Raw genomic sequence first — 17,400 nt, forward strand, 5'->3', positions numbered from 1 at the left:
AGGAATCAATTCGTGTCGTGTAATAGGATTGATTTAGGAAATATTTTAATCAAAAAACTTGAGGTTATCGAGAGATGAAAATCATTTTAGTTCAATAATGTATCCAACATTTTAATAAATATGTATCGGAGGTAGAAGAAAGTTTTTGTCAGTTTTTTCTTCTTTTTTTTTTTTTAATTAAGGAATTAAAGAAATATGGATTTAGGAATTTTTTAGAAATGCAAACTGCAAATTTTATCATTTTCCTTCGATTTTTATAACATATCACCGTGCATCGGAATATTGGAAATTTTTTCCAATGAAATTCTATTTTTTTTTTCCCCCTTTTTTCTCCATTTCTTTACTCTCCATTTCCTTCGATAATTTCTAGCTTTCGCATTTTTCTCTCGATTTTCATAACAAGGCGACCGTTCCAACGTGAAAACGAAAAAATCTTTTCGATTGGAATTAAATTATTATCGTATCGATCTTTATCTATGTAATTATTTTAGAGGGAATAGATGCACGTGTTGCCCCATTGTTTATTGTTCTTGAAGGATAGTTGGAAACGATGAATAGGAAACAGGCCGTTTTCAGCGTAAGTGGGTCCGAGAAGTTTTTCTAATGGCTTGTGAGAGCCTTCTTAATGAGCTGTGAACTGATTTACGCGAGCGTGGTCGTAGCTCCACTCCTCGCAAGGGTGCAATATGAAATTCGAGTTCCTCTCACGAGGAACCCCTCTTCCCTCCCTCCCGTCCGTCAACGTTCAATAATCTTTTATTCGAGACATCGTACAGAGAAACTCGAGTGTTTCTTCTTTTGAAATTCCGGGCGTACGATCGGAAAATCGTCCGATTACGATATACTTTTTTAACCCTCGCGATGATACGCATCCTTTTTTTCCCCTTTTCTTCTCTTACTCTTCTTTCGAACGAAGATTTATAACTTTTTGAGAATTGTTGCGATGCGTAGCGTATTTCGATTCACGTTCGATTCGAGAACTTTTATTGTTGGAAAATTATCAAAAGTTAGAGGTTGAGCGACGAAAAAAATTTTAATTTTATGGGATGGGAAAATATGGATAGGGGAAACTTTGAAAGAGTTCGTTAAGAGGTTATTACTATTATCTCGTTGAAATAAGTACTCGTAAAATGGTTACGTCCTGTGGTACGTTTTGAAATTTTATAGATACTGATAGAAAAATCGATAATGACGTCGATGGAGAAAGTTGTTGGAAAAAATTTCGAGCAAGTCAGTCCAGATAAGGGAGAATTTTTAACGATAATTCTCGGTGGTATCATTTCTCTCTCTCTTTCTCTCTTCCCTCCCCTTCTCCCCCCATTTCTGATAGTCTCGTTGTTACCGAAACGACTTCCATTTTACGAACACGTAGCCTTCTCTTGCCCCTAAACGGGCTGTAAAAATCCTCTGAAGGAAGGATTGAGAGGTCACGTCTGGATAAACGGACTCCGTCGGTTTCGCTTGATTAAAATCCGTTTCGTTTCGTTCCTCGAATAAAACGTTGCCGGCCTTGCCTCGACAACGCAGCCAGCTCTCTTACGTCGTCCAGCTAAAAAAAAGAAAAAGATAAAAAAATTCCATCAAATTCGTTACGTTAAATTTTAATCCAATCGTCCTGGGTTTCATCCCCTCCCCTCCCCCTTCTTTATCGCCTTTCAACTCGAAAGCAGAAAGAAAAGGATCAGGCAACGTCGTGATTTTTAAGAATTTGGCAATTGATAAGTTCGTGTCGTCACTACGACGACAATAATATAGAGACTTATTACATACAATAATTTTCGATATTTCAATCGATCATTCGACGAGAAAGTCAGAAGATAATTACACGAATATAAATTTATTTCTTAATTCAACTCCAAGTGTACCGTAACACGCAACTGTTCTGAAAAATCTCGAACTCGCGTGGACTAATTTCTTTTCCAAAATCTCACGAAACGTTACCACTTATCCCCCATTTTCAGCAAATTCGAAAAACTCGTAATCCCAAAAAATTTGACTAGCAGCGTGTCGATCGTCAATCTACATATATGCCACAAAAAAAAGAAAAGAAGAAGAAGAAAGAAGAAAAAGAGGAAAAAAGGGGGCGAGTGGATGAAAACGAAACGAAACGGGGAAAGGAAAGGGGAAGGAGGAGTCGTAAATACCCTCCCCCTCCCCCTAATAACCCGGTCTCGAATCAATCCGAAGGCGGAAATAAAGATAAAGTCCCGATCGGAGATAAACGTCGGCACGGCGTAAAATATTTTCCAGGACGAGGCTCGAGGAGATTGTGGAGGGCAGACGGTATAGGTTTATGGGTTTCCGCGAGCAGGCCGCGGCCATTCCGCGCGTCTGGATCACCCTCTGTCCCCCTCCCCCCTCTCGTCCCCGCGGCGGCCCGTGTCGCAACAGGGGTGAGTGGGTGGGGTGGCTGGCTGGCTGTAAAAATTTTACTGCGAATTGTCTGCAGACTGCGACCCACCGCGCCCGACGTTACGACCGGGAAAAATAGGAAATCCCCGGGAAACCGGCGGAAAAACTCGTCTGGGTCAGATCCACTCCCTCCTCCCCCTCCACCTATGCACGGGTCTCTGCTATCCTCTCTCTCTCTCTTTCTCTCAGCTTTCCTTCTCACGCTCCCTCATTTGGGTCAACGTTCGAAATCTTTTTTCTTCATACAGGTGTATCGTTTTTTCCCCCCCTCTTTTCTTCTTCGATTTCTCGCAACAAGATGTCTCGAGGACGGAATGAATTTTTAATTTTCTTTAAGGAAGTACTCTCTGATGTATCGATCGAGGAGGGGGATTTTCTTTTTCTAGAAGAGATTTGCCTAGTCGAGTTAGAGAAAAAATTTTGTTCGCGAAGGATGATCGGTGGCCAGGCTTCTTCTCCCTCTCTTCCAAAGGAGAGGAGTAAACTCGGGCAGAGCGCGAAGGGTCAGAAGTCACGTAAATTCCGGGCGATCGGTTATCGGGGGCAACGGTCCTCCCCTGGAAACGGGGGAGACGGAGGCGAGAAGGGTGAGGAGCCGCCAATTCGGGGCCAACTGTTGAATTTTATCACTCCCTGTCGCCCAACCCTCCTCTCCCCGCTCGTCCTTCGTGTTACGTGTCCGCGAGGGGTGGAGGGGCGGCTTAACGTGACACAGACCACATGTGCGTTGTCTCTCTCTCTCTCTCTCTCCCCTTTTCTCTTTTACCGTTTCTCTCCCTTTCCTCCTCCCCCTCCTCCGTCTTGGTCCAGTCGCTCGATTTCTAAGGCTACAAGAAAAAAAGCCACGGAAAGCGATACGGCCCTGACACCCTGTGGGAACACATGTGCGACTTAGATAGCTGGAAAGCAAGTGGGAGGGAGTGTGGAAGAAGGTCTTCGAACTGAGATAATCCATTGAACCCTGCCCGCCTCTGTGTGCGTGCCCGTGTCCGTGTTTCGTGTTCCATGGAGAGAGAGAAAGAGAGAGGAAGCTTCCCTCGGATGGAAAATTCAGTTTTCCCGTCGAAATGAAAATTATGGAACGGTTTAATTTCTGGTGTACTCTCGAGGATTTATTCGCTCCCTCTGTCTCTCTCTCTCTCTCTCTCTCGCTGGTTATTCATATTTTCTATTACTCCCTGCACATCGTTTCGGTGATTCACGGTGTTGGCACGGCCTTTTACGATTCTTGATCTGTAGCTGGAGGGGGAGGAAGTGGATCTTCTTGGATTCGATCGAGATCGTTAATTTAATAAATGTTTAGGGATTATTAAAGGAGGAAAAGAATTGGAGGAATCGGATTTTATTTTTTTTTTTATAATTGAGCATCGAAATATGGAGCGTTTATCAAAAATTGGAGAAATTCGTTTGCGCACGTTTTCCTTTTGAAGAGAAATATCTTTTGTTCAATATTCTATCGAAGATGAATATCACGAATCTTTTTTCTCCGCGTTCCTTCCTCGCATCGTTTTCCATAATCCACGCTGCAAAGTTCATGAAAATGTGTCTAGATTGGATTCATAAATCTCCATCGCTTGGAAAAGGTAAAGGACGTTTCACTTCACGAAACGAACGATCCCGATCGAATCGAAATTATTACTCTCCTCCTCCAAGATGGCAATCGAAACTATTTCAAAACTATGCGAAATAAAATCCGGCGAAGTTGGAAAAAATGCAGAGTCATTTTTCTGCGATTCAAAATTTCTTCTTCGAAACTTGTTCAAAACTCCAAAACTTCTCCCTCCGCTGCTCTTCCACTCCGACAAACGCAACATGGTTGAAAGTTCCGGTGCGAAGATCTTGTCTAGGTCAATCTAGAGGCGAACAGGTCGCGGCCACGTGTGTAACCCCTTTGAAAAAAGGGCGCGGAAAGAGAGAGAGAGAGAGAGTTTTGCCAGCTGCCAGCAATTTATCAGGACCCCTCTGCGCGAGCCTGGTTCGAAGACCTTGGCTCCGTAGATCCCGATAGCTCCATTCTGTCACGACTCCAGAAACCCGACTCTTTCACCCTGTCCACGATCTCGACTCGATTCTGGGAATCGTTGGTCCACGGGGAGACCCACCGGATCGCCGACGTCCCTGACTTGTGTCATTAGTGGCGGCTTGGCTATAAGTCATTAAGATGACGACCAACGAGAGGACGATCAGTGTTTCGGGCCGGAGGGATCCTTTGAGAGAGATTGTGTTTCCTTTCGTTTATGGAATTCTCTTTGAAATGTTTTGAGACCAACCATTATTTCCTATATCGTATCCTATAATTAACGGTTTACTTTAAGCGTGATTATTATGCGTTTGTAAGAAGAAATTTATTAAAGTGCAGAACGCGAGAGAGAGATTTATGATATTCGTAGTCTTGCGATTATATTTGGTTCACTCGTTGATCAACTCGTTTGGTTTGAACGAACGAGAGGATATGTTAGAGTGAGTAGAAATATTAAGATTGTCATATACGAGAAGAACTTTGAATCAATCAAAGATTTTGATATTAAGCAATTATGATAGTCGGATAAAATATCGTTTGAGTAACAATTTATGTATCTAAGTGGTGAGATCAAAAATTCAGGATACCTTCAACTCGTCTCGATTCTTTCGATATCGATCAAGCCAGTTCTTAATTACATTAACCGTAATAATAATCCCCGTCGTTGGATCGACTTTTTAAATCCGTTCCAACCCGTTGAGAAAAATTCATAATCGTGGATAATCGAATTAAAGACCGTTATCCGTGTTTCATTCATCAACTCTGGAACTTAGTCAAGTTCAAGTGCGAAACTTTTCAAGTTGAAACGGAATTGGTCTCAATCGAATTTCATAAGTAACTCCTTCCTAAGTAACTATGAGGAGAAGGGTCGAATAAAAGAGCATCGAACGAATAACGTATACCGTCGATTATTTTTCCATCGAGGCGCAATTAAGCGTGGTTGAAACGGAAGGCAACCCATCGGCTAAACCCATCGCGACAGACAGCACTCGAGAAGAATTGTCGATCCCCGGTGGATAGTTAAACACGAGAGGCCCTTAGGGGCATTAAGAATTAAGTAGTAGTCCTCTCTAAACATTGGATCGACCCATGCGCGATACATGCGCATCGTGGATGCACTTGGCCGACTGTTGTAAGGAAATAAAGAACTTTTGATATTTTTTAGATGGATTATTTTTTCTATATTTTAGACACCCGATGTATCTTGGAAATATTCAAAATTAGGGATACTTGAAACGTTGTGAGTGCAGGAATATTTTTTGGAAAGATTCTTTCTATTTTGTGGAGGAAATGGATACTTTTTTAGAAAGATCTTTGCTACATTTTAAACGCCCGGTATATTTTGGAAATATTCGAAACTCAGGATACTCGAAACGTTGTGGGTGTATTGTGAGGAATTTTCGAATATTTTTTGGAAAGATTCTTTCTATTTTGGATACTTTTTTAGAAAGATCTTTGCTACATTTTAGACACCCGGTATATTTTGGAAATATCTAGACCTCGGGATACGAAGCATTGAATCCATCGCGATTATATACGCATCGTGAATACACTTTGAAGAATATTGATCGACTGTGAGAAAACGGAGCTTTGAATATTTCTTAGAGAGACTTCCTTTATATTTTAGACACTGTATATATTTTAGAAATAGAATTTATTCGAGCGATTCTCTCGAATATTTTCTTGAAGACCTTATTTCGGAAAACGTTTATCCTTTTAGATTAATTAAACGTTTATCTTCTGAAAACAATTAAACGCAAGATTTGTGAAAGTGGAAAGAAATTTACAATTGCTTAAGTGATATTTAAACGATTTGTAAGTGAAGGGATGAAAAATTCACCTCGCAATATTTATTGGTGGTCGCAAGAAGGGGCTAAAAGGACGTATCGAGTTCAAGATCGATCGATTCTTAATCTTTTTCGAGGACGAAAAATATTTTGTTTAAACATTTGGCTGCGAGAGAAGTGAAAAAACAAAAACGAAAGAGCTTTGAATCGCGTAAGAAGAAACTGTGAAAGATTAACAAGAATCGGACGGCCTAGTTTGAGGATCATTGATTCACACCGATGCATCTTGAACCGTGTCGTGGAAAATAGAAGAAAAATAAGAAGAAAACAATGGAAGAATTCTAAGTGATTTTTTAAGAAAAAAAAAAAAAAAAGAGAAAGGGATTATATCTCTTGAATTCTTCTTCTATAAAAATTCTGAGTTTGATATCTTCAATATTCTAAACTTTTAAAAATTCTAAAAAAAAAAAAAAAATTCGTATTACTTATTAACGAATCTACTTCATTGTGCGACAAATTTCTTCCACGAGAAGACAGAAATATTTAATAATATTGCTATTAGCCAAATAGACCTAAGGACCTTCTACCAAGGGTTGAAACGCTTTATAATTCCTTCCACGATCGGATTCCTTTCCAGTCTATGGGAGAAAATTCTTTTTATCGAGAAACTTCCTCTTCGGTAATCTTCGACTCGAGCGAAATAAATATACTACGGATAGAAAAAGGAATTAAATATCACGGATAAAACGGGTATTCCATTTTACCCCGTCACACGGAGGAAACGGAAGAGATTGCGCATTTACTTGGCGTTAACGAAGGAAACATCGTGACCGGCGAGACGAATAAACAAAATAACAAAAATGAAGGAGAAAGAGAGAAAGAGAGAGAGAGAAAAAGACAATCGCAGAAAGTATTTAACGAAATTAAATTCGCGAAAACGAACTTCGAAAAATTTTCTTTTCTAGGCCCAGTTTCTCTTCTTCTTCTTCTTCTCCCTCTTTTTTCGACGAAAGAAATAACAATAACATGGAAAAATAAAGGATAATAATAGAAAAAAGAAAATGGGGGAAAAGCGGGATAAGAGAAGAAAGAGGGAGGGGGAGAAAAATTAAAGGGAAAAGCTCGTTCTCGATGGAACGTAATTTCCGGTGTTTAGCGTGGAAAATATTTCGCCCCTCTCGTGCTTTCTCTCTTATATCCCGGAATTTTAAACCGTTTCCACAACGATGCTTGTTATAATTTCGTTAAACAATTACCGTTCACTTAGTTACCGTGTTCCCGCGGAGAATTCGCTCGCGAGGAAAGTGAAGCTTTAACTTTCACCACCGGCGAGAATCATGTTAGAGATGCTCGGCTTGGAAAAATTTTCCTTCCGTTGATCGTTATGTTTCTGTCGCGGCTGTTGCTAATAAATTCCTTCTGAAACGCGTATTCGAATATATAGAAATTCCAATTTTTATCCGCTTAATTTCCGCCCTCTCCGTTCTTCTTTAATCATTAATTTAAATTTACCGTTTAAATTATTAATTTTATTACTCTCTCGCTAATCACTCGACTCATAGGACGAGAAAAATATATATCTCCTTTATCAGTTATTAATTAAGGAAAATTAACGTTTGTACTTTCTTTGTAACCTTTTTTTCGTTCGAGGGGATTGTTGGTATCGGACGAATGAATTTAATGATAATAACAGAAAAAGTATCTAACACGTGATATCACATCACGTGGATCTTTGGTACCATTTTCGAAAAACCGAATTTACCTATCCCCAATCTACCATCCTTGTCATTCACATTTCGCTTGAAATTCCTCCTTAACGAGAAGAGGCGCGCTCGACCGAAAAAAAAAAAAAGGGACAAGTACTCGGCTTGGAAAAATTTCCCTTCCATTACGTTTCGTTATCTAATAAATTCTCTAACAAATTCTAAATAGACGTATAAATTTTTCCTCTCTTACTCTTTCCATTCTTCCGTTAATACATCCGTTTAAAAATTAGAAAAAAATCGTGAATATAAACATCAGGCGGATCCATTGCAACCATTTCCAAGGAATCAATTTCGCGAATTTGCACACCCCCAATCTATACCCATCCCAGGCTGTCATTCACATTCCTCTTTAAATTCCTCCTTTAACGAGGCAAAGTTGTCCGAGTCGAAGGGAAGGAGAGAGGGCAGGAAGGGTGGAAAACAAGGGTGGACGAAGAAAGGAGAGAAGGAGGGGGAGGGGGAGAGGGTGGTGACGTCACGAGGGGGTGTCCTGTTGGGCTAGGTCGCGCGACGCGGCCTCCTCCTCGGCCACGGAACGGCCAACTCCTCTTGGTCCGCCACCGGCATCCACCAGCTCCTCCACCCTTGGCCGTCGTGCCGAAAAAAGCAAGGCTCGCAGAAAGGACGCCCGGCATCGTGGCGCTCTTTGGTTGATCAATACACGCCGCCTCGTACGCGGACGGACGGTCACGCATGTGCACCGTGTGGGCCCCCCTAGTTCCGTCTCCTTCTGTCCTTCACCCCCTTGGCCTCCTCCTCGCCATCCTTCTCTCTCTCTCCCTCTTCTTCCTTCTCTTTCTTTTTTCCCTCCTCCCTTTCTTTCTCACCCACCACCCTCGCTTTTCGTAGCGCGTCTCTCTCACTCTCTCTTTCTCTGTCTTCGTCCCAGCCACCTTCCACCCCCGTTTCTTCCACCCTCCGTCCCTTGTCTTGTTCCCTTTCGTCTTTTTGCGCCTCTTCCACCACCCCCGCGGTCTCGACCCTTCCTACCGTTCCCGTCCCCTCTCCCTCCAAACTCTGTCTCTCTGGCCGGACACCGAATCTTATTCTTGTTCTTGCTCTTGTTCTTGCGCTTCGAGGAACCCGAGTTTTTGAGCGTTTTGGAGAATGGAGAAGGAAGGTGTGTTCTCGTTTATTGAGAGGAAAAAATGAGACTCGTTTTTTTTTCTTTTTTTGATTATTCGTTTTGTGTTTGGATAAAGTTCTGAATATGTTGGACGAAGTTGTTTCTCTTTTTTATCTTTTATTAGGATCTAGTTCTAATTAGAAATCGTGAGAATTGTCTTCTGCTAACTTGTAATTTTAAATACAAGTGATACCAAGATCCTATCATAATGTTTCGTTGATAAAGTAATAAAGTTTCTCGAATATTCCTCCCACTTTGACACTGTTTTTTCGCCTCGGATATTGGAACAAGCTTCGATCTTTCTCTTCTCGGGCTTCTTGATTATAAATCACGGATTATCCTCGATTCATATTAATCGTATAAGGTAGAGATAGGTTAATAATAAAAATTCAATTTATTTTTCATTGGAAAATTGCGCGCGAGCACGTGTCAAAGTAGAATCGATTCGACGAGACGATTTCCCACGATTTAACGAACGGAATGGAATTGGAATGGAAGAAAACATTTACAGCTACGATTCTCGATTCATTCCTTGGCGAAAAATGAGAAGCGAAACTCGTCCTTCTCTATCACCCTATTATTCCACCTATCGCGCCTCTCTTCTTTCTTCCACCCCTCCGTTCCTATCTTACCACCCCTCGCTGCTTCCCCGTCCACGCTCCTTCCCGGAGGCTGCCCGATTTTTTCCTCCCGTTTCCTCCTCGGCCCCGCTATTTTTTTTCTTTCTTTCTTTCTTTTTTTCTTTTCTTTTTACACCTTTTTCCCTCCCCCGACCGGTCGTTCCACCCTCCTCCTCCTCCTCCTCCTCCTCCTCCTCCACCCCTTGCCGCTCAAGCGGCACGAAGCGCCCTCTCCCCTCCCTCCCCGTCCTTCCTTTCTCCCGCCTTTCTCGTCCACCTTCGCCTCTTCCGTCCCTCTTCTATTCTCCTCTTCCTTCCACAACCCCTTCTTCCTTCTCCCCGTTCGTTCTTCTGATTCCTCTTCTCCCCCCTCCTCCTCCTCCCTCCGACGCCGGGCGTCGGCGTCCTTTTGCTATCGGGACGCTCTCTCGACTATCGGCCCGACCACCTACACCGACCTACGGAATAGACAGAGAGGGAGGGTGACTGCCGAGGGGGTTGGAAGCGAGGAGAGAGAGTCGGTGCAGCGCCTGGATGCGAGCTAAAATGTATTTTTTTCTTCTCTCCCTCTCTCTTTTTCTCTCCCTCTCCCTTCTTTATCTTCCCTTCGAGCCGCTCGTGGGTAGGTTGGATTACCAATCCGGGGATCGTGGAGCATGTATTTCCATTTTTTTTTTCCCTCCTTTTCGCCTTTTCCATCCATTTCGCCCCCTATCTCTATCTTCCCTCCTCCGCCTCCCCCGATCCTCTTTCTCTTTTTCCCGTGGACCTAAGGGTTGCGGATCGGACCGAGTCCTCTACCATCTCTTCTCCTCCGCTTCTTCTACCCACCCACCGGCCTCGACGCAAATTATCGAGTTGAATTTTTGAAGGGCCCTGTTTCGCGTCCACGAGGAACCAGGGGGAGGAGGAGGGAGGGAGGGAGGGAGGATGATTCGTGGAGAGCGATGCGTGGTTTCAATCGAACGAACTCTGAACCAGGTTTCAGTGACGAGGATAGTGAGAGGCTTCGAAATTTTATCCGGAGAGATTTCGTTTTAATAACTCAGAGAGAGAGATCTTGTTTGTTCGCGAAACAAGTTGAAGTTTTTAGATCCGTAAAGTGGACAGAGATTATTACATCTGTTACATCCTTGGACGAAAATAAACACATTATTGTCGAAAGTTACTAGATTCGTAGCGACTTTTCACGCGGGGGAAAAACTTCGTCCTCGATGAATCATTGATATATCACCAGGCGAAAATTCTCGACTAATATTAGATTAAATAGCTTCTCCGCGCTCTCTTTAACCCCTCTTCCCTTGTTGCTTGATTGATACTTAATTTTGAAAATTAACTGTGGAGAGGAAAGTATTCAGGATCGTTTTCGTATATCATAATCTGATAAGATTTTCAAAATCGTAATATATCTTTTCGATTTTCAATATCAGAGTGGAAACACATTTGAGAATAAGACATATTTTCGAAGGTTTTATCCGCCTGTTGCAAGGGAACCGTCGTTAATCCGTCGATTAATAAAATTAGCGAATATCTATAAATTGAGTTTTCTTTTTTACGCGTGCCGCAAGATCGATCCGTTTCGTGTCAAGAGCACGAAATAGAGATTTGGGTCGGCAACCCTTGCAGGAAATGTCAGACAAATGTCAAAGGTTGACATTAGACGGTCGGGAAACGCGATTTCGAACCTGTTCAATTATTCTTCTCATTATCAGATCTAATTCGAAGTGTCACGTGACCAATCTCGATACCATCTGCCACCAGACGGATGGATTTAAGAAGGGATGAACCGATTTCCAAAGAACCATTTCCTTCCCTCCACCTTGCTCTCCTCTGGCTCGAATTTTAAAATAGACACGAATCTTGGCTCTGACTTCCGGACGGTGAAAACCCTCGGAGATTTTTTTCCTCCCCAGGTGCTCTTCTCGTAGGGGTGAGAATTTTTAGTGCACGAGAGTGGAGAAGTGACATTTTTTTTTGTACGCAACCAAAATATTTCAAAGATACGGTCACTCGAAAGTAATATCCCTCGGGATATATATTCCTGTTGTTGAGAATTATTTTTAGCCGAAACTTTATTCGTTAAGAAAAAATATAATTGCAAAATATAATTTTTCCATGTGAGACGTAACGACGAGTTCTGAGAAACGGAATTCAATCGAGATAATTCCAAAATTATTACAAAAATTACCCCTAAAAACGAAGTGAGAGGAAGAACAAGAAAGGAAAAGAACAAATTGGAAATTTCGTTTCGATAAAACTGTTCGCGAGGGGGTGAGTCCTCGCCCGCGCTGACCATCCCTTGCACCAGGGGATGCATGCACATCCCTTCGCGTTCTTGGACTTTCTCGCAAGAATCGGTTTCACGAGCCACCTGTGGAGCGACGGACGAAAGCATTGCCCTTTCCACGCCTTATGGTGTCCCTTAAGCTCGGTTTCTAGGTCGGCCCTACGACCTTTCGATTTATGGGGGCGTAAAATTCGATCCCTCTCTCCCTCTCTGTATCGATTCGCATTTATTATATCGAATTTGGCCGATCGAACGATCGAGGATAACGCGTTTTATGGAATTATCCCCATGTTGCGTGTTCTTTTTACGATCAATTTCGAGGTTTTTTTCGATCGTTAATCGTTTGTAGACAGAGGATAAGTATCGCGAGGATTAAAGCGTTATACGGTAGGATTTGGAATTTATATCGTGTTGGTAAATCAACAGTTTCTTGTCGATTGTGTGTCCACTTTATGCTTCTCCGTACTTTTAATCCTTCGCGAATTCGTCACAAATCGTATAGGCGTTATTCTCTTTAGAAATAGATTAAAATTTTCAATAGAAGCTTAAGCTTTATTTAAAAGTTTTTTTTTTACGTACTTTTGTACTTTTTGTTGAATAACAGTCGCTTATTATATATTTCTAGTTCTTTTTAACGTGGAACAAAATCGATAGAAAAACGAAAACTTTTTCTCAAAGTTCTCTATCTATACAACTTTTTTGCCGAGATTCAACTTTTTCGATCTAAAATATTTTCCAATATTATCCACCCCATTTAGCATCCTGCACAATTGAAAAATCAAGAAATATTTACTTCTTCCACCCTCGAAAAATTGGCCAAATATTTTCCTCTCGAGCGTTTCAAAATATTTTCCAACGTGATATATCCGGTTTAAATGCAAAAATTCGAGGATATCTCTTAAAAATCGTTCATCCTCCCCTTCCCTCCCTCCCTCCCTCCCGAAAAAAAGATTAAATACTTGAATGCGTCCGTATCGAAAAACTTTGGGGATGAAATTTTGCAAATCGAATTGAATTTGCAGAGAGAAAGAAGTTCGTCATCGACAGGCCACCCTTTCACAGGCATCCTAGTCCTTCGAGATGGATACGTGACCACACGCAAGGTCCTCGTAGTTGCGGAGGGGCCGTGTGCGGTTCAGGAGGTCGTGAGAAGGGAAACGGGGTCATCCCTTAATGTCCCTGGCTTCCATCCATCCTGTCCTTGTCGGATCCACGGTGTCTCTCGTTCTAAAGAAAGGTCTAGACACCAGAAACGTTAAGAGAGCACATATCGAAAGAATTTTTCTCCCTCCAATTAGTGGGACGACCGATGATTTACTAGGGACAAATTCTTCTCCCAAGCAAGATTTAAGGAATTTCTCTCTCTCTCTCTCTCTCACAATCGATATTCAGATTTATTTGCTTTTAAAGGATGGATTCTTTGTTTTCTTTTATCTTATCAACTATTTTTTTAACTAACAATTGAGACGGTGATAATTTTCTTCCTCATTTATTGATAATGTAATCGATTGTAATGTTGTCGAGAATTATAAGTCAGGCTGTTACAATAATGGAGCGATTAAAAGCTCTTAGCAAGATACGAAAGTTAGAGAACTTGATATTTTCATCGATTCTTTCCCGGTGACGGTCTACTGTTCCTCCTTTTCCAGGCAGAAACCACTTTTACTCCTTCGATGGCAGCATTTTAATAAAAGTCAAGCGCGAAATAATAAATAAGTGGCGGTTAAAACACTGCAGTCGAGCAATAAAGGGTTAAAATAGTCGGGGATGTATTATTATCTTACCATTCGATCAAACCTTCCGTCACTTACTTCTAAAATCGATTCTCCGAATCGTGAGACTTGTGCAACCTGTCCATCCTGTAACCAACTTTCCACACGCGCATACTCCTCCCCCCTACTTTCGAAATACGCGTAAGAAGCAAGCGTGCGGGAGAAATATGGTTCGCGAGAGGGGGAGGATCGGTTTGTTTGTCTCAGAAGGCCGAGTGATGCCCAAGGTCACGGGCTAAGCCCGCCACCCTCGTCTATGTTGTGTCTAGACGGTGCTTTTTACCCCTCGCCGCCCTCTTTGCCATCCTCGACCCTACCATCCGCCCACGCCAGCTCCTCGTATCATCATACTCCGCCACCTTGCCAACCCTCTCCACCTCCCTGCTCTCCATCAATTATTGACGCTATTTACGCGGCTTTTGGAAAATACTGTTCGATGAACGATGAAGGGGACGGAGTATTATTTTTCTTCTTTTTTTTTTCCTTCTTCTTTGGATTCTTGTCTCACCTCGTGATTGTTGATTAATTTATTACGACGAACGAAGAATAAGTGTAACACGAAAAGCAACAAAGAGCACGAGATCGATCATTTCGAGAATTATTTCTGATTTGGAAGATCAAAATGAAAATTCGGTTGAAAATTCAATATTCGAAATCGAATAGTTTAAATATAAATTAAAAAGGAAATCGATTTGGAGGAAAATAGGACGAGTTTAAATATAGGACTTGGAGAAATATAGATAGTATATTCACTCAAGAATTAGTGCGACGATTAATAGAATAAGAAATTGATAAAAATGTGATTAATTGATTTTAAGTGAAAATAAAATAATTTCCATCAGTGGAAAATTAAAAATGTTACATCAATTGAACGAAATGCTATTTATTTATTATTATCTATTATTTAATGTTATTTTTTTTTTTTATTGAAACAAATTTACCAAGCGACAAAAGAATTGCAGGGATCAAACAAAATTAAAATAAAATTCAACATTTCCAAATTGATTAAATTTTTCGATTGGAAAATTAAATGTAATATCATTCGTATATAATGATATTTCTTTATTCTTTCCAGCAATGCAACCCCCATGACAAGGAGAGCGACTATTGGGGCGGCGGACGGGGCGCGAAACAAGGTTACGAGGTGAGCGAACCGCTTGCACATATTTTAGCAGAATGGCTGGAATTTTCACGGTCCCCGTGCTAATTCTACTTAGTGAAGCGCAGCACTTTCTGTTGCAGGCGAAAATGAACGCGGACCACGGCCAATTGCAGAAAGGTGAGTGTTGTCTCCTTACCTTCTTAATTGGATCTCTCGATCACGCCACGCCTCGGCACCCTGCGTACGATTTTAATTATGCTCCTCCCTTCTCTCTTCGTTTCTCTCTTCGCCGCGTAAAAAAAGGAAAAAAAGAAAAGGAAAAGAGAAAAAAAAAAAAAAAAACATTTTCGACATGGAATAAACGCGCGGGCCAAGAAGCGCGCAAATATTGGCACTCAATATTCGATAGTGCGGCCATTCACGGATATTGAAATAACAGAGGTGAACGACGACACGGAGGATGGAACGTACTCGTCTCGTTCCATTTTTTTTCCACGTTTTTCCTTTTTTTTTTTTCATTTTTTTCCGTTCTTTTTTTTCCCTTTCTTTCTTTCTTTCTTTTTTCACGAATTTTGTCTCGTTCGAGGGTGCAAACGTGTAGAGAGGGTCGGTGTTGACTTGACCCTCGCGGGTTTTTCATCACTGAATGCGGGGAGGGGATGCGAATTTTCAAAAGCGGGAATGTACATACATGTATATGGGATAATTAAGAAGATTGTTTTTTTAGGAACCTATATTTTTTTTTTTTTTTTTTTTTTTTAAGATCGTGAGATGTTCGCACGAGTTAAAAAAAAATTTAGGCGAATCCTCGTTCCTTTCGTTGTGAAAAGAACTTATGGTTTTTAAAAAAAAAAAAAAAAAAAAGAAAAAAAAGGAAAACAAACTTTGGACGAGGCAGACATTGAAGCCGGTGGAAGAAATGCTGATTACGTGTTCGTCCGTCGATTCGATAACACAATGCAGACGAGACAACGAGGATGATTTCATCGCGCTAACCAGAGGTCTCTGGTTAAATAATCCTATAGGAGGAGAGAAAAAGATAAAGAAGAGACGGAATGGAAAGTGACGCGCGTTACGTGTAAACACAAGTCTGTTCGGTGTCTGGAACCGGTTGTAACTTTGCATCCGTGACGTAAGATGGTCGATTAGGATCGAAGCAGGCGGCGGGTCCGCTTCAGGCCAGGACAAAAAAACACGCGTGAACGCGAATTCATCATTCCAACGTGTCCTCGACGTCGATTCTTCTTTTTCTTCTTCTCTTCTCTTCTCTTCTCTTTTCTCTTTTTTCCCCCCCTCTTTCTTTTTTTTCACCTGGATCTCTCCTTTCCACCTTCGATCGGTGGTCCCGCGACTGTGACCTCTAATTCTCCGCTTCCGCCTCGTGCAGGCTCTTGTTGCGACCTCTGCCTCGCCTTAGAAAGTCACGCTTAGTCACTCGTGATTGGATTTCGAAAACGGAATCGCGATATTTTTGTGAATCGAGGCAGCAGAGAAACGAGTAGATATCGATTTGGAAAGATATGTTATCTTTGGATTTAATTTTTGAAGGGATGGATTTTCCATCCATATTGGATTAATATCAAAAGAGGGGATCAAAATAATGGCGATCATTGAAGGAATAAATCGTAAAGTTTCTCCCACCATTAGTAAAATAAAGAAAAAGAAGAAGAAAAAAAAGAAACGTCCCTCCTTTGCCGTGGACCGATTTAGAAAAATGAGCAAAAGAATTTGGAATGGGAAATTTTGAATAAGCTTTTTCGTTGTTACGGGGGCGGAAGAGAGACGAGATCATCGATCGGCGTTTTTCTGAAGCGAGGGGGAGAGAGAGAGAGAGAGAGAGCGCCGGCGGCAATGACCTAGGCCATTCACAGACCGTCATTTTTTCCCCCTGTGCTCTCCCCGAAGGGATTAAGTAATCGGTGGCTTCACTCGTAAAAGGTGAAGCACGTTTCCATAAATGTTTTTCACTGCCAATGGCACGCGCGACGTGTCGTGTAGATCGGCCATTTACGAGACTCACGTTTTCCCTTACCGCGTATAGGAGGCTTGCTCCGAAGGGGCAACCGATGGTGTACCGATTCACCCGATAAATCGTGAAGAAACCGGGCGAAACCGAACCTTTTTTTCCATCCCCTTCCATTTTTTCTTTTCTTTTTCTTTCCCCCCCGCCAATCCATCCTCGCGTATTTTCTTTTTTTTTTTTGACTTCGTCGCGAAACGATCGATCTTATCGTAAAATTCGTAAAATTGTTCAAAGATTGCGACTAATATGATTATTATTAAAGAAGGAAATGTTTGAACGAATATTCCTTCCTTATTAAGAATAATCTAAAGATGAATAATCGATAGAATTGGTATAGTAAAAGTATAATAATTTTAACCTTGCTTTTCATATTGCTTTCGTATATATGTTACATTGGATTTTACGTTAAGAAATTCGATCGACGAGACAAGTACTTGAGGAATTAATCGAAGAGATTTATAAGGATTGAATCTCTCAAGTGGATA

The 17,400-nt window shown here is 41.5% G+C and overlaps 1 protein-coding gene across 3 annotated transcripts in view; it reads left to right on the plus strand.

The window, feature by feature from the left end:
• Window positions 1-17,400, plus strand: part of LOC114577337 (zinc finger protein rotund-like) — a 200,677-nt gene that overhangs the window by 91,833 nt on the left and 91,444 nt on the right. For 2 of the 3 annotated variants that reach the window (XM_062084562.1, XM_062084560.1), the window contains exons 3-4: window positions 14,866-14,934; window positions 15,018-15,069. In XM_062084562.1, the coding sequence (XP_061940546.1) occupies window positions 14,866-14,934; window positions 15,018-15,069 (121 nt within the window). The remainder of the gene's footprint in view (window positions 1-14,865; window positions 14,935-15,017; window positions 15,070-17,400) is intronic. The other variant, XM_062084561.1, reaches the window with a different exon arrangement.

This window comes from Apis cerana, linkage group LG14, assembly GCF_029169275.1.
Source record: "Apis cerana isolate GH-2021 linkage group LG14, AcerK_1.0, whole genome shotgun sequence".
In the NCBI taxonomy this organism is placed as follows: Eukaryota; Metazoa; Arthropoda; class Insecta; order Hymenoptera; family Apidae; genus Apis; species Apis cerana.